The sequence below is a fragment of the Lacerta agilis genome, chromosome 13, assembly GCF_009819535.1.
Source record: "Lacerta agilis isolate rLacAgi1 chromosome 13, rLacAgi1.pri, whole genome shotgun sequence".
NCBI lineage: Eukaryota > Metazoa > Chordata > Lepidosauria > Squamata > Lacertidae > Lacerta > Lacerta agilis.
Window position 1 is genome coordinate 30,137,468 of NC_046324.1, and position 19,270 is coordinate 30,156,737.

At 45.0% G+C, this 19,270-nt stretch overlaps 1 protein-coding gene across 4 annotated transcripts in view; it reads right to left on the minus strand.

Annotated features, from left to right (window-relative positions):
• Positions 1-19,270, minus strand: part of LMF1 (lipase maturation factor 1) — a 154,747-nt gene that overhangs the window by 42,422 nt on the left and 93,055 nt on the right. For all 4 annotated transcript variants that reach the window (XR_004427738.1, XM_033166872.1, XM_033166874.1 and 1 more), the window contains exon 6: positions 4,804-4,971. Coding sequence is in view for 3 of the 4 variants with exons in the window: in XM_033166872.1 (XP_033022763.1) it covers positions 4,804-4,971 (168 nt within the window). In the remaining variant the exon portion in view is untranslated. The remainder of the gene's footprint in view (positions 1-4,803; positions 4,972-19,270) is intronic.

Here is a 19,270-nt window from a genome sequence, read left to right on the forward strand (position 1 = left end):
CACTGATTGCTCTTTTCAGCACCTGCTGAAAACATTTTTGTTTAGGTAAGCCTATCCAGAAACACACTGATTGCCTATCCAGAAACACAAAATGTTGACAGGTGTTTTGATCTGGGGGAGAACTGTGTATGCCAGCACCTCAAGCTCCTTGAAGAAAAGGTGGACTATAAATGCAACCAATGGGATCCCTGCCCAGCAAGTCCCATCATTGACACCATAAACCATAGGAGGATCATATGAAAAAAAAATCCTGCCCCAAAGAGATCAAATGGATTGAATCATAGAATCATAGAGTTGGAAGAGACCACAAGGGCCATCCAGTCCAACCCCCTGCCAAGCAGGAAACACCATCAAAGCATTCCTGACAGATGGCTGTCAAGCCTCTGCTTAAAGACCTCCAAAGAAGGAGACTCCACCACACTCCTTGGCAGCAAATTCCACTGTTGAACAGCTTTTGCTGTCAGGAAGTTCTTCCTAATGTTTAGGTGGAATCTTCTTTCTTGTAGTTTGAATCCATTGCTCCGTGTCCGCTTCTCTGGAGCAGCAGAAAACAACCTTTCACCCTCCACTATATGACATCCTTTTATATATTTGAACATGGCTATCATATCACCCCTTAACCTTCTCTTCTCCAGGCTAAACATACCCAGCTCCCTAAGCCGTTCCTCATAAGGCATCGTTGGACAAAGAATCATAGAATTGTAGAGTTGGATGGGATCTATTGCAACTCCCCTGCATTGCAGGATCTCAGCTAAAGCATCCAAGACAGATGACCACCCAACCTCTGCTTAAAACCCTCCAAGGAAGGAGAGGCCACCACCTTTAGAGGGAGTCTCTCTCACTGTCGAATAGCTCTTACTTGTCAGAAAGTTCTTCCTCGTGTTTATGAATCACAAAGATATGTATCTTCCTAACTCTGAGTCACCACAGTTCTGTTTTCTTGAACTAGTAATTTGGCAGGGAATAGGGGGTTCCAAATTCATGCTTGCCTCTGGTGGGGGAAAAGGGTTGGGAGGCAGACTGCAGAAGAAAGGCGGCAAGCAGTGGGATGGGAAAGTTCCCCTTGAGAGCCAGTGTGGTGTAGTGGTTAAGAGTGGTAGACTCGTAATCTGGGGAACCGGGTTCGTGTCTCCGATCCTCCACATGCAGCTGCTGGGTGACCTTGGGCTAGTCACACTTTTCGAAGTCTCTCAGCCCCACTCACCTCACAGAGTGTTTGTTGTGGGGGGAGGAAGGGAAAGGAGAATGTTAGCCGCTTTGAGACTCCTTCGGGTAGTGATAAAGTGGGATATCAAATCCAAACTCCTCCTTCTCCTCCTCTTCTTCTTCTTCTTCTTCTTCAACTCGTTTCACACAACAAATCTTGTAGCAGTCAGAACTCCCCCCCCCCCAACCTCCCCCTCCTTTAATTTTGGAGAGGAGAGAACAGGAGCTCGGACACAGCTAATTTTCTCTGGGCCCGGTGGTTAATCTAGAGAAACGTAGTTAACAGAGCCTAGCCACCATGACTCCAATAACAATTATAAAAATGTCTAATAAAACCTTGCATGTAATGTCAATTAAAATCTTGAAAAGCACATTTAAGTGGGATATCGACATTAAACTTTATTGCTTCCTTTGCAGAGCAGGAGTATTGTCAATAAAAGTCATTTTGAATGAAGGAAAGAACAGTAAATATTAAATAAACAGGTGTGTGTGTGTGTGTGTGTGTGTGTGTTTCAAAATCCTTTCAGGGCAAAAGAGTGGCCTATTATGCTGGGATTTGTTCTCCTTGCTTAGACTCCTTTGGGAAAGAAAGTCAGCCAGTAATTGCAAACTGTCCATAAAATGTCAATTAAAGGGCAATAAGAAGAATGTATTTAACAATAGGTCATTATGAGTCGGTTATTGTACATAATTTCCTTTTCTGGGACGCAATGGCTACTTGGTTAGCACTTGTGAAATCCCCTCCTCCCTGATGCGGCAAAGAAATTGTTGCACCACAGCTTAAGGGATTTGTTGCGCTTATTTTGATGATGGAATATATAGAGGACATCTTTGGACTGCATGCAGGCTTGTGGGGTATTTTAGCTTCAATTGACCATGCATGCACACAAAGAAGGAGAAAGGCTCTAGCTGCAGTCCTGAAACCTTTGTTTCAAGGGATCAGAAGGCAACAGAGCTATCAAAGCCCTCTCTCTGGCACCTTGAAAAGTCTTTGCCAGTCACAATAGGCCAGCTTTCCCCAAGCTGATGTCCTCTGGGTGTTTTGGACTACAACTTCCACCAGCCTCCTCCTCCTCCTCCTATGGCTGGGGCTGATGGGAGTTGTAGTCTGAAATGGTGATGGTAGCTAGAGCTGATGGGAATTGAAGTCCCAAGATCCAGGTTGGGGGAGGCTGCAGTAAACAGTACTGGACCAAATGAACCAAGGGTCATTTAGGGTAACCAATTCTCCTAGAAGAACACTGACAATAACAGCTGAAGTATGAATGCCTGATGTGTTTCCAGGTCTGTTCCAGTCCCATCTGTTTTGAATATCAACGCTGCTGTTACTTCCTTGTAACTGATATCATCTAAGCACGACAGATGAGAGTTCGTAATTCTGCAAAGTGACATCCCCGTTGACGATGCTACACACCATCACCAACGTCACTCTCAGGTAGGGAGGTGAGGGAGAATCCTGACACCTAACACAGCAGAACATATTGCGGCTTGGAAAATTGCAACCCGCAGCTCAACATAGGAAGCTGCCTTATGCTGAGTCAGATCATTGCTTGATCTTTCTCAGTGCTGTCTACACCGATGGGCAGTGGCACTCTTTTGCCAGCCCTACCTGGAGATGCTGAGGATTGAACCTGGGACCTTCTGCATGCAAAGCAGATGTTTCACCACTGAGCTAACATTCTGGCCCTCATGGTTTTGAATAAAGGTGTAGTTTAAATGGCAACATAGGAAGTTTCCATATACAGTGGTACCTCGGGTTACAGACGCTTCAGGTTACAGATGCTTCAGGTTACAGACTCCGCTAACCCAGAAATAGTACCTTGGGTTAAGAACTTTGCTTCAGGATGAGAACAGAAATTGGGCAGCAGCAGCACAGCAGCATCTGGAGGCAACATTGGCTAAAGAGGTACTTCAGGTTAAGAACAGTTTCAGGTTAAGAACGGACCTCCGGAACGAATTAAGTTCTTAACCCGAGGTACCACTGTACATAAGTCAGACCATTGGTTCGTCTAGCTCCATTTTGTGTACACTGACTGGCCGAGGCCTTCCTGCGGTTTAGACCAGAGTCTTCTCCCATCCCTACCTGGTGATGCTGGGGAATTGAACCTGGGACCTTTTGCATGCAAAGCAGATGCTCTGTCATTGAGCCGTGGTTTTCCCCAGAAAGAGGGCCAAACTGGCCAGATATGGCACTCTATCCAGCCAGGGTGATATGTTTCTTCCTTGCTCACATATCAGCCTTTAAAAAACTCAACCAGAATTTTTATAGTTACAGGTGGGTAGCCGTGTTGGTCTGCCATAGTCGAAACAAAATAGGAAATTCTTTCCAGTAGCACCTTAGAGACCAACTGAGTTTGTTCTTGGTATGAGCTTTCGTGTGCATGCACACTTCTTCAGATACACTGAAACAGAAGGATCTGGTGACTTCTGTTTCAGTGTATCTGAAGAAGTGTGCATGCACACGAAAGCTCATACCAAGAACAAACTCAGTTGGTCTCTAAGGTGCTACTGGAAAGAATTTTTATAGTTTGCCCAGAGTGTTTATAACAAGCTGCTCTCCCATTTATACAGCATGTGTACTACCATAAAAGCCTCCACTGCTACTGCACGGCTCAGAGGCGACACAGAAGTCGTGTGAGTCATAAACGGAAGCAGAAAGCTAACATTTCATTAAGGATGTAGCTTTAAATACACTTTAAAAAATAAGGATTTAAGTTATGAGAATTCAGGAAATGGCAGCTCAAGTCTACACAGCTCAGATCTAGGGACGGAGGAGTAATCTAACTGGTTCACTTTCTGTTGAAGGCCAGATTCAATGTCCCCCAAATTGCTCGTCCATCCAAATACAACTATCAGCAGTCTTTATGCACTTCTCCAGATCTTGCAAAGCAGTGCTGTTATTTTGATGAATTGAAAACATACACAAAAGGCATACAATTGACAAACAAGATTATTCATGCTCTCTTGTGAAAAATCCAAACTAAACAGAACAGGCCTATAAGTAAGCACTGGTGTAGCTGGCACAGAGCAGGCTCATACTGGTCTGTCTGCATTGCAAGGGGTTGGAATAAATGACCCTTAGGTCATTATAGTGCTGGAGGAGACTCTTGAGAGTCCCATGGACTGCAAAAAGATCAAACTTATCTATCCTTAAAGAAATCAGCCCCGAGTGCTCACTGGAAGGACAGATCCTGAAGTTGAGGCTCCAGTACTTTGGCCACCTCATGAGAAGAGAAGACTCCCTGGAAAAGACCCTGATGTTGGGAAAGATGGAGGGCACAAGGAGAAGGGGACGACAGAGGATGAGAGGGTTGGACAGTGTTCTTGAAGCTACTTGCATGAGTTTGGCCAAACTGCAGGAGGCAGTGAAAGATAGGTGTGCCTGGCGTGCTCTGGTCCATGGGGTCACAGAGAGTCGGACACGACTGAACGACAACAACAAGGGTCCCCCCCACTCTACAATTCTATGATTCTAGACATTTGGGGTGTTGCTGTTGTTTTTGTTTTAAAAGGAAGGGTCTGGTAGCAACAAGGGCAATGCTCCCCACCCCCCACCCCGAATAAGCATTGGCTTTCAGGCCAAAAATCTGGTCTCACCTGGAAGAGGATCTGCAGGATCCCATGAACGAGACACAGGCGTCGCCCGAGGAAGATGAGGAACGGCACAGCCAGCTCAATGAAGTGGTTGAAGAGTGTCTCGAACTGGTGGAACCACCATGGCGAACGATGCATATAGTAGGAGATGGGGTTGGGCACAGGCTGGGTCTGAAAGAGGCAGAAAAGGAACACAGACAGACGTCAGTTGGGGAGAGGATCACCCCCCAGAACAGAACACTCATGCCACTTCTCTCCCGATTAGTCAGTTAGCACATCTCTCTTGCTGCAACGCACCTAGACCCCTTTTCCTCAGAGAAGTGCACCAGAAATGAGGGAGAGAGCCACATCGTTATTAGTTGCTAATTTATATCAATTAGTACACAATTTAAATTATCATTGCTATTATTTATTATCTCATTCATATATATATATTTTAATTAATCTGTTTTAGCCACTTTTAGTTCTTCTTCTTTCTTTCTTTCTTTTTTTTAATTGCTGTAAGCTCCCTTGGGACTTGCTGGAGAAGGATTGCTAATAAATTTAACAACAGCGGCAGCAATATAATTCTACTTAGTGTTATAATTATAAAATTTGCACACCACTAACATGCTGCTTCTAAGCAGCTTGTAAGAATAAAATTTGTTTTAAAATATCCATGTGCAATGAAAATATGCAATGAAACAATTCCAGCAACACGTTAAGGACACCCAATGCTAAAATATACTAAAGCCCCCCTGTGATATGAAGGGGAGCCCACACGCTGCCACTTCAGGAGGTCAGAATCAGCCAGAAGTCAAAATAGGAGCCTATAGGTCTGTTACCATTTCTGGGGAGACTTTTGAGGCTGCTGAGTGAACAAAAGGGATGCCAGCCAGGCTAAACGCCAAGGTTGCAGATTCAATCCCCGGATGGGACAGCTGCATATTTTTGCACTGCAATGGGGGTTGAACTAGATCAGGGGCCAGCAAACTTTTTCAGCAGGGGGCCGGCCCACTGTCCCTCAGACCTTGTGGGGGGCCGGACTGTATTTTGAAAAAAAATATGGATGAATTCCTATGCCCCACAAATAACCCAGAGATGCATTTTAAATAAAAGCACACATTCTACTCATGTAAAAACACCAGGCAGGCCCCACAAATAACCCAGAGATGCATTTTAAATAAAAGGACACATTCTACTCATGTAAAAACACACTGATTCTCGGACCATCCGTGGGCCGCATCCGGCCCCTGGGCCTTAGTTTAGGGACCCCTGAACTTGATGGTCCTCAGGGTCCCTTCCAACTCTACAATCCTATGATTCTAAACAACAAATAAAGGTCTGTCTCTGACTAAGCTTTACTCAGGGTAGGCCTATTGAAATTAATGGCTCTAATTTAGCCATGCCCATTAATTCCAGCGGGTCTACTCTGAGAAGGATTAATACAAGATACAACCCCATGACGGCATCCAACACAAACACACACATATCTTTGAGGTCATGGTCCCAGGTGGGTCCTGCTCTCCGTGAGCGAGTGAGTGCAGGGGGTCGCAGGGGATGTTTGCTTTCAGATACTGGAAGTAAACATGACAAGATATGTAATCTGGCCTCAAACCAAGAACTCAAACATGAATCACGCAGTGCTGGAAAAAGAGCCGAGCAATTAAAAGCAAACAAACAACAACAAGAAGTTGAGAGGAATTCATCTTAGCGTATCTAACACAGGCACTATTCATCCCCAGTGTTTTTGTTTTTTAAAGATTCCCTGACAGCCACGCAGAGATGGCCTGGAAAGCCGACGATAATTGAAGGAGACGCAACACATCTTTAAATTGTTTGCAGCTAAAACATCAATAACAACAATAGTCAAAAATACACACACACACAAAATTACAAACACCACGAGGGGGAATATGATTACGAAGGATCTTCCCGGCTGCCAAACACTGTAACTAATGCAAGTCCTTATTAGCAAAGCTGGAATTAATCATACTGTTGCTTTATACGCTTTCGAGCCGGCTGGAATTCCCTCGGGACAGAATACCGCATCCTTCCTTCCGCTGACACTGGGGCAGGATGGAGCAAGCCACGGGGTCACGGTGCTTTGCCAAGCCCCTACACCAAGGGGGCAGGAGGTCAGGGAATTCCTGCATCCGGGGTCAGAGAACCTATAGGTTTCCAGAGGCCCTCCCTCGGACGGGAGCTGGTTTGAGTTAGTCTGAGTTAGCGAGACTGGGCAGAAGCTCTATGCCGCGATTCCAAGATGGGAGAAAATCTATTTTCCTTCCAAAGGGGGGGGGGAGCACCTTCTCTAGTCCATGCAGGACAAAGTACTAGGCACTTGAAATGCACGTTCCATTGACTAGATGACTCTTGGGATCCCTTCCAGCTCTACCATTCTATGGTTCTTCAGGTGATCAGGAAGGAAGGCTCTTGATAACCAAAAGGCAGCTGGGCTCCCGTTGGCACAGATGTGATTCAAAGCACAGGACGCAGGTATATGGGTTGGCACACAGGCTAAGGGAGCGTTTTGCTAGACTAGCAAGTGTTGTGGGTTGATTTTCAAGGCTGGTGTGCGTGCCTCAGTTCTGCAAGAAAAGAACACCACAGAGCAAGGCCTTGTCCGCGTTTGGTTGGTCAAGCTTAGGGGAGTAGTGCCCTTAATTTCTTAGGAGAGTGACTAAGTTCTACCAAGCTACCTGTGCAGCTTCTGACATGTTAACAGATTCACACAGCACCCCTGCAGGTTCGTTTGCTGTGAATTAATATGTCCTCATGCCCAGGTGTGTGTAGATACAACAATGCACACACTCAAGCCTGATTTGCAGTGCACACACCTGGGTGCAAGCATCTTATACAGTAGCAAGTACATACAGTAGCAAGGGCTAAATATATCTCCCTTTCAACGCACTTTTTTAAAAAAACCCCACTGCAATAAATGAGTATGTCCCATAAAAGTTTAAAAATGTGAAACTCTACTGCCTGGATGAAAGCACATAAGAATCTAAATTTTAGGTTGTAAGGGGGAGGGGGAGGGGGTGGTTCTTCCGTAACGAAACATCAAAATAATTACATCCCTGGAGAACTTTAATTTGTGATTTTTAAAAGTTACCTTACAAGCTTTGGCTGCACTGAAACTCCCCCCCCCACAACCCCATCAATGACACTCTTCAATTCGGAGGAAAACATGCCAGACTCTGCCCACCCTGAGACGGGCGAAGGAGCCAAGGCGAAGTCTGTTTGGCTCGGGTGCCTGCGCGACCGTAAAACGCCGGCAATTTACTAGAGACGTAGCGCCGCGCCACTTTCCCCAAGGACTGAAATAAACTTCAGATGTAGAGCAGATATATATATTTCCCTAGTATAGAAGGCAAGGCTTGGGAAGCAGGGTGGGGAGAGGAGTGGATTTTGCTGGTTCATTTTTAACCCATTCCCTTGGCCTTGTTTCTACAAAGCTCTTCATTTTAAAACGAGGGACAGATCCCCTTTTCTGTGCCATGACACATTTTATATTGAGCAGAAAACGTGATGGGGGAACAGGAGGGTGACCATTTGATCGGGATTGAGTGGCCTGCTGATTTCAGTGGAAGATGCACCTCCTGTGCTGAACTCTTAATGAGATTTGGAAGAGCTTAGTGGGAACTGGCTAGTGTCCACCAGGAATGGCTGAATCTGTCACAGCTTCTGTTTCTCTCTCTGTCTTTGGGTTTGTCCGCACTTCTGCTTTCCCTGCTGCTTTCTCTCCAGGAAAACCCACTCGAAGCAAACGCCAATCAGGTTTTCAGTGGCAAAGAGCGGGTTTTCCCAGAGAAAGAAGTGGGGCAATCAGAAAACCCCTCAGACCTGTGTTTTCTAGGCATGGGAGAAGTGGGTGTGTGGAAGAGCCCAATCTCTCATTTCAGCACATCAGTGTCTCCCCCCCCCCTACTTTTTTTTAAGTTCTCATAAAAATTTGTGGGCATTGTAGTATCTGTTTCTCAGTCTTGCCTGATGGAATGCTACCATCACTGATACATGCACACTTGGCAAAATACACATTTTTGCAGGCATATTTGGGGCTACGGAACTGCATTGCAACATTTGTATGCGTGCAAATTACAAAAGATAGCTGTGTCTTAGTTGGCAGATTGTTTTGGGGATGTGTGAATTAGGCAGGTTTGCCTGAAAATGCAAACTGAATTTCTGCCCCATCTTTGGATTGCTTGGTCAACTGCGATTTCCTTGGGAAAGGCCAGAGCTCCGCAGCAGAGCATCTCTGCCTAGCATGCAGAAGGTTCCAGGTTCAATGCTTGATGGCGTCTCCAGGTAGGGCTGGGAGAGACTCCCTTTCTGAAACCCTGTAGATCAGCTGCCAGTCAGGGCAGACAATACTGAGCTAGGTGGACCAATGATCTGACTCAGTATAAGGCTGCTTCCCCTGTTCCAATGTGCTCCACACTGCCCCCAAACCCCAATTTAGTGACATGGCTACAGCACCATAAAAGAGCCTCAGTGGCCCCCGCTCTGAACAGAAACAGAGGAGGCTGCTTTGCAAATATTACCTATTTATTCTGAGCATTCCTGGGGAAACGCAGAGCTAAAATTACATTAGAAAACCATGGCTCCATTCAGGATATTTATTTGTTCAGAATCCCTGCAAAATATTTAAGAGTTGGCAGCAGCAGCCGTGGGTGGGAGAAGGGACATTATAGCTCTGCATTCCAGGTCCTTCACCCACCCCGTCGACCCCGTGTTAGCTAACACAGCCCAGGTCACATGTTTGATCCATGCTGAAGTCCGTGCAGAAGGCAGGAAGCAGACCGAGGGATAGCAATGGAAGGGGCGTCGGGCGTAGTAACCTTACCCCCGTATCCTCCAGTGACAAAAAGATAATAACCTCATTAGACCATTCAAATCCAGCATCCTCTGGCCAGTGACAGAACAGCAGAAGAACCTGTTGGCTTGGAGCCACAAGTGGCCCATCGAGTCCAGCATCTTGTTGTCTTCTGGGAAGCCCACAATCAGGACCTGGACCACCAGGTCTACTAGGAGCAGAATTTAATCAGATATACCTCAGGCTCCTTACACCCTGTATTTGCCACATGCAGTGCTGCTTGTTGAAGATTTTAAATTGTTGTTTTAAACTAATAATGTCAGTTTTATTCTTTTTGTAAACCGCATTGAAGTTGCTAGTGTTTTTAACAATCAAACAGGATACTGCTTTGATGAAATAAATAATCAGAATTAGTTGCTTTGGACGATGGCACAGTTCACATCTCTGATACCTTTCCAGGCACAGAAGAGAACAGGTGCAGGAGATATGCCATTAGCTGACAGTATGAAACTGGCCTTAGGAACAGAAGAAGATGCATAAATGCTGAGTCAGACCTTTGGTCCATCCAGGTCAGTAATGGAAAAAAATAACTGGGTACTGAACTAAAAGGTGCAAAAGAAGAACTTACACCCCAGTTAACAGTGGCCCATTAAAGTATGCTTCCCGCAGAGTTAAAGAATAAACGCAACAGAAAAATTAACTTGACTAAAGCAGGCACCAGAGGGGAAAAAAGGGAAGGCTTTCTCAAACTAGAGTTTAATTTACATAAACAAATTTAAAAAACTCTCCGTCAGTTTCTAGCCTTTTTCAGAGACTCTGTTACACTAAATCAACTGTTCTTTATCTAAGAACTTTCACTCCCAACCTTCAAACCCCCACCAACTCCCAAAGCTAGGAGCACTAAACGCTTTGCAACAGAGCCTTATATACTCAGAGTAATGCCCACGCTTCAGCCAATTAAAAACAAAACACCGGCACCTGTTTCTTCTATTTCTTAAACAAACAGTACTGACATCAGACCGGCTTAGGTATAATTTCAAACCCAACAGTCAGCACTGTCTGCCCTGACTTGCAGTGGGCTCTCTAGATTTTGATATGGGAGTCTTTCCCAGCCCTACCTGGAGATGCCGGGGATCAAACCCGGCACCTTCTGCATGCAAAGCAGGTGCTCTACCACTGAGCTATGGCTCTGACATGGCCTTGGGTCCTGCCCTGACACTTGGTAAGGCTTTGGGATGTAACCCAGCAAAGAGCCTCATGGACGTTTCTCCCTGGACCTGGCCAAGTGGACAGCATGTGCGGGGGAAGAAAATGCTCTCCTCCCTTGCCCCCAAACAATAAGCAATTGGGAGATTTATTTCATTCTGCCATATTTTTACTGTTTCCATCTTAGCAAGAATGAGAAAATAATGAGGTTTAAATCCCACCCCCCACCCCGCTTTCTAAATTAACTTGATTCCAACTTGCAGAAAACACCCAGGTCCACTTTCCTTTCCAGGGTCTCCTCTTGTCCGCCTCTAAGCCAGATTTGCAGCCAAAATTATATTTTGTCAGGATTATTTTCGTACTGTCATAAATATGACGCACGTTGAACCAGGCCAAAGAAAAACCGGGCACGGGGTGGTGGTGGGAGTGAGTCGACAGAGGGAGTTTACTTTAGGGAAGCTAACGGCTCGTGCCTGTGTTTAGATTAGGGCGTTTTGGGGTCTGGATAATTTTCACCCAAGAGTGTAATAAAGTGATGGTGGGGGGGGGGGGCCGCGAACAGTGAGATCTTTCATAAAGCTTGTTCCACAAAGAGCGAATTGTGCCACTAGGAGCTCTCTACCTTGTTCAACGGTGAATTCCCTCAACTGGGACGCGGCTTCGTTTTAAAGCCAACTTTCGAATGAAAGACGCTGGCTTGAGGGCTGGAGGGAGTGAATCTAAGGCAAACACTGGAAGGCTGTCTAATTTTAAGAGGCACACGTTAAAATCTAAGATCATCTCTTTCAAATAAGTCTGTTGCAACTGGCATATTATATAAGACACGTTTTCTTTTTTTCTTTTTCTTTCTTTTTTAAAATAAGAGTGTTGCTACCTGTTTGCAGTTTTAAAGGCTGTTCTTATTTTAGGAGTCTCAGCCGTAAAGAAGTCAGGACACTTATTATAGTCAGTGTTCATCTTGATTGTTGATGAGGTGGATAAGTAATTTCATAATAATAAGGGTGAATGCAAATGCAATTGCAAAGGGAAAAGGGAACGGCCGGGGGGGGGGGTTATGACCAATACAAAATTAATGACAGACATCTGCATTACATTGAGAAAAGGATTCAATATAAATTAAGATAGTCAAGCATGCAATTAGTTTGTTGAGTATCTGCAACTGCATTATACTCAGAACAGACCCACTGAAAAGACTGAACCTAAGTTACTCATAGGGACGCGGGTGGCGCTGTGGCCAAACCACACAGCCTAGGGCTTGCTGATCGGAAGGTTGGCGTTTCATATCCCCGCAATGGGGTGAGTTCCCGTTGCTCGGTACCTGCTCCTGCCAACCTAGCAGTTTGAAAGCACATCAAAGTGCAAGTAGATAAATAGGTACCACTCCAGCGGGAAGGTAAACGGCATTTCCGTGCACTGCTCTGGTTCGCCAGAAGCGGCTTAGTCATGCTTGCTGTGAGGGATCCCACTCCCTCCCCTTTCGATTCTTCCCCAACCGTGACTCTCCCTAAGTTTCACTGTCCACTAGGATGAATCCTTCAGTGGTTATATGGGAGTGTCTCTGGGGTACCTCAGTGCTTTACGTTCGAAACAACTCTTGCCACCTTTGGGATCTCCCGCCCTGGGTTCCCAAACTACTGCAGCTTGCCTTCACTTTAGGCAACTGTGTGGCACCTTTGGCTTCCCTGCCCAGTCCTCTGTATGCCAGGAAAATAAGCCACCCGTTCCCTCTATCACAGGAAACCCCTAGTGCTTTTCCCCTCAGCCACACCTCTTGAGGCACTGACGCACTGCCACAGTCAGCGAACGTTTAAACACTTTTAACTTTATTAAGGTAACTTGAAAACATGGATGTCTTGAGTTCTTATTGGTACAAATCTTCTTATATAATTCAGCTCAGTTATAATCTTTCCTGCCTCCCGTTAGCAATGGTAATGACCTTTCCTCCCATTCCCCAAAGCCTAACCTCGCAGTTTTTCTCTCTAAACCTCCACACCCAACTGCCAAACCCCCAACTGCCTTTCCAGGTTGTTCCCCCTCCTTTTAGAATGCCAGGTAGCTCCGCCTCCCAGGGAACACCCACCTAACATGGGAGTGATAGGTTAACCCATGATGAACCAGGCCTTATTCCGCCACATTCGTCCCACCCCCAAAGTCATTGCATAGGCATAGTTATACATTTTAAACAATGCCGAAGCAATGTATTGGAGCTTAATCAAAACCAACAACTTAGTATTTCCCTTTTGTACACAACTTCTATGTTGCAACATAACTTAACAAATAATTTACCTTTTCCTGTATCTTATTTCCACCATAACAACTAATTTGGCACTTATACACATTTCTAATTTGGAATAACATTTGCTATCACTCTAAAGAGTCCGTCCCAGGAAACCTCGACCTTCCGCTGTCATCTGGGTCTCAACACCAGGACTTGGTCACCAGGTTGGAAATTCCGATCTCTGGCGTGTGCGTCGTACCATCTTTTCTGTTGTGCTCTTTTTAAATTACAGGATGATAGTTTCTTAAGTTCCTGAAAATCACTTTGTAAATCCTGAAGATAGGTTAAGACGTCCGCATTCCCAATGGGTTCCTTTCCAGTCCCATTCCGGGTCAATAAAACCACGCTTTTATTCTGTCTCTGGTTTTATTAATGCCTAGATAAGCAGCCATGGGTGACTCCAGTGCCAACTGTAAAACTTGTAGTCGGTATTTCCGGGGCAAAACCAACCTTTTTTTTTTCATTTTCCATTTGGCTGCACCTTTTCTCCTTTTGGCTATTTTCATTTTCCACTTGGCTGCACCTTTTCTCCTTTTGGCTATTTTCATTTTCCACTTGGCTGCACCTTTGCTCCTTTTGGCTATTCTATGACGTCTCCCTTCTATTGCAGTAAACAGGCAGGGATTCTCTAAAGTCACTTCAGAGTCAAGACCCTGCACCTCATCCCACAAGTCTCTCAGAGATTCATCTTCCCTCTGTTCCACTAAAACCCGGGTGCTAGATTCCTGTGCATTTGGTAGCGTAATCAGTACTTCCTCTCCCACAGGCTCTGTGGTTGGTGCATTAATGGCAGGATTTGAACCCACAAGGGCTTCTGGTTTCGCTCTTGTGATAGCATGTATTTGAGGTCTCCGTTTGGCTAGGTCGTTGCCTATCAGGACAGGAACCTCCAGATCATCCCAAATACCCACTGTCCACTTGCCATTAAAATCTTGATACTGAATATTCACTTCTGCTACCTGCACCTCAAACTCCGGTCCCCATATACCTTTTATGCTGTAAGATTGGTTTGGGAGATATTGTTCCTTAGGAATACAACTAGGTCTCATCAGAGTAACTTCCGACTCAGAGTCCTGTAGTCCCACTAACTCTTGTCCATTTACTCTGACAGTCTCCATAAATTCCTTATTAACCTCTTCCTCAGCTCTCCAGACCTGCATAACTTTTGCAGAAGCCTCTGTTTGACTATACGTTGGCTCCTGGACTGGTGTCTGCGGAAGGTTTTTAATATCCGTCTGAAGTAACAGTTTTACTGGCTTCGCAACAGCAGCTGCAGTTTGTGCTTTGACCACTAGAGGACATTTATTTTGTATGTGACTCTCACTTTCACAAAAGAAGCACGTAATTTTCTTTTGAGGAGACTTATCAGACTCGGATTGTCTGACAGGATTGGGTTCTTGTTTTTCCTTTCTTTCCCCAACTTGCCACAGTTTATTTTTCTGTGAAGGCTTAAAGAATGTGACTTCTTTACTATCTTGGCTCTGAGATAATTTTGCTCTTAGCCGTATCTCCTCCAGCCTCAGTCTTCCCAACTGCACTTCTCTCTCCATAGCAAATCTCTCCCGTTCTGCTTGTACTTTTAATTTTTCAGATTGCATTCTCTCCTCAGCAGCTATCTTATCCTTTTCCTTTTCTGCCTCAACCTTGGCTAATTGTATTCTTTCAGACTGCATTCTCTCCTCAGCAGCTATCTTAGCCTTTTCTTTTTCTGCCTCAACCTTGGCTAATTCTAATTTAAGTTTCATTAACTCCAGTTCGGAACTCGGATCTTCCCTTGCCTCAGATCCTTCTGTTCTCTCATCTCCCTTTGCCTCTCTAGCTTTCCTCAAATGTGCCATTTTCCTGACTGGAAAATCTTATCAAAATCACACAAAACTTGGCGTGTGGGCTTTGTATTCGAATCGCGACGCTGCCACCAATAAATGTGAGGGATCCCACTCCCTCCCCTTTCGATTCTTCCCCAACCGTGACTCTCCCTAAGTTTCACTGTCCACTAGGATGAATCCTTCAGTGGTTATATGGGAGTGTCTCTGGGGTACCTCAGTGTTTTACGTTCGAAACAACTCTTGCCACCTTTGGGATCTCCCGCCCTGGGTTCCCAAACTACTGCAGCTTGCCTTCACTTTAGGCAACTGTGTGGCACCTTTGGCTTCCCTGCCCAGTCCTCTGTATGCCAGGAAAATAAGCCACCCGTTCCCTCTATCACAGGAAACCCCTAGTGCTTTTCCCCTCAGCCACACCTCTTGAGGCACTGACGCACTGCCACAGTCAGCGAACGTTTAAACACTTTTAACTTTATTAAGGTAACTTGAAAACATGGATGTCTTGAGTTCTTATTGGTACAAATCTTCTTATATAATTCAGCTCAGTTATAATCTTTCCTGCCTCCCGTTAGCAATGGTAATGACCTTTCCTCCCATTCCCCAAAGCCTAACCTCGCAGTTTTTCTCTCTAAACCTCCACACCCAACTGCCAAACCCCCAACTGCCTTTCCAGGTTGTTCCCCCTCCTTTTAGAATGCCAGGTAGCTCCGCCTCCCAGGGAACACCCACCTAACATGGGAGTGATAGGTTAACCCATGATGAACCAGGCCTTATTCCGCCACACTTGCCACATGACCCGGAAGCTGTCTGTGGACAAACATGTTGTATCTCTTAGATACAACACAGAGACATAAATGATGGACCTTTCCTTAAAGATAAAGGCCCATATAAATTAAGGTCTAGATTGTATCCAGCCTTTCTAGGGCTCATGTTAGGAGATACTGAGTAAAGAAATGACTTCATCTGTTTCCCAACTCCCCCTTTTAAACATATATATTCTCTCAACTTTTGCCATTTCAGTTCTCCTCCTTGCTTTCACCAATGAATGCTTTCAAATTGGGTGGCCAGTGGTGGGTTCTCTCTCCTGTCTGAAAGGTTCTGCATGTAGGTCTTTCTCAAGATAGCCCAACAGGAGAAATGATACTTTGTATTGAAGCATCATTTTTGAGGGCGGGAGGAATGCCCTTCTCCCTTTCCTTTCTTTTTAAAGTCATTTTTATTGGGGCTAGGTGCATATGAAACTCATGCAGTTACTTTGGAAAATGCAGAGATGAAAAACCAAAGAAACACAGAGTAGCAACTTGATGTGACATAATGCCCAGTAGCGTAGTGGCAAATTCAGAAGTGCAGAATGCCTGTGTTGTGTTTTCTATGCACTGACATGGGCAAATGATTTGGAGTGCTCCAATATCATCTTTTGGAATGACTTAGGTTGTGTCTTCCTCGTAGTTCCATTGTGCGTTGCAGAATTTGAACATCATTCTCTTGAAACTGGAGCCCCTTGTGTTGTCAGCGTTCCTGTCAGCTTTGGAGCACACAGAACAAGTCTTTGGTGTGTTCCTCCTGTGTGTCTTCTCCAGAGTGACCCTAGAAGCCAATCCTCAGTGACTGACTCACTTCCTTCAGAGAAGTCTTTTCCTCAGGGGCCAAGACACTCTCCTTTCACGCTGAACTGGGTGGCTGAAGATTCTGAAGATAGGGACCTTGCTGCAGAAAGTTAACAGGTCTTCAAGACACTGCAACCACAGACTAAACTTCTGAACATACCACCATGCCTAAATAGCAAGGGATTCATCACTACAAAAGCAAGCTGCAGCCGATAGGGTGAGGGGCAAGAATGCTATTCGATATTTACAGCTGTAAAACAGAAGGGGGGGAAAACCCACTACAAAATTAAGCACAAGCACACTAACATGGCAGTTATCTCAAATGAACCTGGCCATAGAATCACAGAGTTGGAAGAGACCACAAGGATAATTCTAATCCAACCTACCTGCAACATAGGAATATTTCACTCATCGTGGGGCTCAAACCCACGACCCAGAGATTAAGAGTTTCCTGCTCTACCAACTGAGCTAAACAGAGGCCATTCATTATCAATGTTTCATAAAGATTAATCAGGGACAGTTTGAGCAGAGTTTTAGCACGTTCGCTTTTCCAACAAAGGTTCCATGGATTTTGGGGGCACACCCCACGGGGGGGGGGGGTCGAGGAAAACCTCCCACCTCAGTTATCTCACATTATGGCTGGCCAGTGGTAATGGTGCTCAATGATTGAGCATTTTTAAGTGATGCAACCTTATGCAAACTTCCTGGACTAAGTGATACAACGTAGTTATCCTTTGACTCTGATTTTGTGCTTGTCCGAACTTTTGCAACACAGCTCCAAAAAATGTTGTACCGTAACAAAAATGTGTGTTCTGGGATTTTTAAAAAAGCATATACAAATGTGAATTTTGTGAAAGGGACTTGTACAGAAATGATTCAAATGTTTCTGTGGACACCTAGCCACCAGGGGAGATGGTATGTGGACACAAGACATGCACAGAGCACACAAATACACACTGCTGCCACCCCCACACTAAACATGCCCCCACTCTTCTTCCCAAAATCTAGGTTGCTATGTTTGACCTTTTTTGTAACTTGTAGACCTTCTCCTCTCCACATCTGCCTTAAGCATCACCATCTTTCTACCGTGTGCATGCATTCCCCCCCAAAAAAAATTATAAATACAGACATATATACATATCATATCATATACACACCCACACAAAGTTCCAGTTACAGGTAGGTAGCCGTGTTGGTCTGCCATAGTCAAAACAAAATAAAAAATAAAAAAAATTCCTTCCAGTAGCACCTTAGAGACCAACTAAGTTTGTTCTTGGTACGAGCTTTTGTGTGCATACCAAGAACAAACTTAGTTGGTCTCTAAGGTGCTACTGGAAGGAATTGTTTTATTTTTTATTTTGTTTTGACACCAACACAAAGATATACCTAGAAAATTCCTTCCCTGTTTCTCATAGTGCTAGAACTCAGGGACATTCAATGAAGCTCAATGTTGGAAGGTTCAGGACGGACAAAAGGAAGTCCTTCTTCCTGCAGCACATAGTTTAACTATGGAACTTGCCCCCACAGGAGGCAGAGACAGCCGCCAACTTCGATGGCTTTAAAGAAGGATTAGGCAAATTCATGGAGAAAAAGGCTATGTCAATGGCTACTAGCCGTAATGGCGATGTTACATCTCCACTGTTGAGAGGCAGGAAGCTCTCCGAATACCAACTGCTGGGTATCAACAGTGTGGAGTGTGCAATTGCACTCAGTTTGTGCTCATGGGCTTCCCATTGGGGCATCTGGCTGGCCACTGTGAGAACAGGATGCTGGACTAGACTGGCCAGCAATCTTACTTTATGTTCTTAGGCACAGTTGTGAGGACTGATTTCACTAGGACTAATTCTCAGGTAAGTGTGTATAGGATTTGAAGATCCCAGTCAGAAGAGTTTTATTTCCTGGACAGAAGCCCTGTTTACCATTTTAAGTCCTCATTCAGTTCCTCATGTCTGGCCTATACCACCTCAGGCTCCAGGTGGGAGCTGAATGCTCTTCCATTTTGTTAAAAACGAAACGAAATCTGGCACACAGAAAATGAGCATGTCAAGGAGGAGGCTAGCTTAAAACCACAATACACATTTTTCTGTGTGAGAGGACTTTATTTATTCCAGGGGACAAGAGAGACATTTACCCATGCAAACCTTCCCTTGCACAATGAAGTGATATAGTCCCCAGGGCCGGATTTAGGTTTGATGAGGCCCTAAGCTACTGAAGGTAATGGGGCCCTTTATATGTCCAGCTGCCCTTTGTCAACAACAAATTGTCGCTTTTTGTGTTGAATATATGCTATATGATAATTTATGGACCTAATAGGTATCTAAAGCCATTTGCACATAACAAAATATGTATCTTATCAAAGTAATTGATATAGAAATGAGCAAACCAGTGATACTTTAGGGAGCAGGCTAGCAGGCGGGGCCCATTACTTACATCATAGGAGCGTACACAACACAAAACACTGTTGCTGTGTGTAGGTTTTATTTTACTTGTTTCTTAGCTTATATTTTGGAAATGTACATCCAGTTTCTTTTTCCTTTCATTTTTTTGGGGGGGGCCCAAAGAGAGTAGGGCCCTAAGCTATAGCTTGTTTAGCTTATACGTAAATCCGGCACTGACAGTCCCTGTGCACATTCACCACCTGACCAAACACGCCAATGCCCACCTAGCCCTGTGCCCCGTTCCCTGCAGCAGATATCCTGGAAAGCCCACAACCCCAGGCAAGACAGCAGCAGCAGCAGCTCCCTCCTTGCTTGGGCTGCAG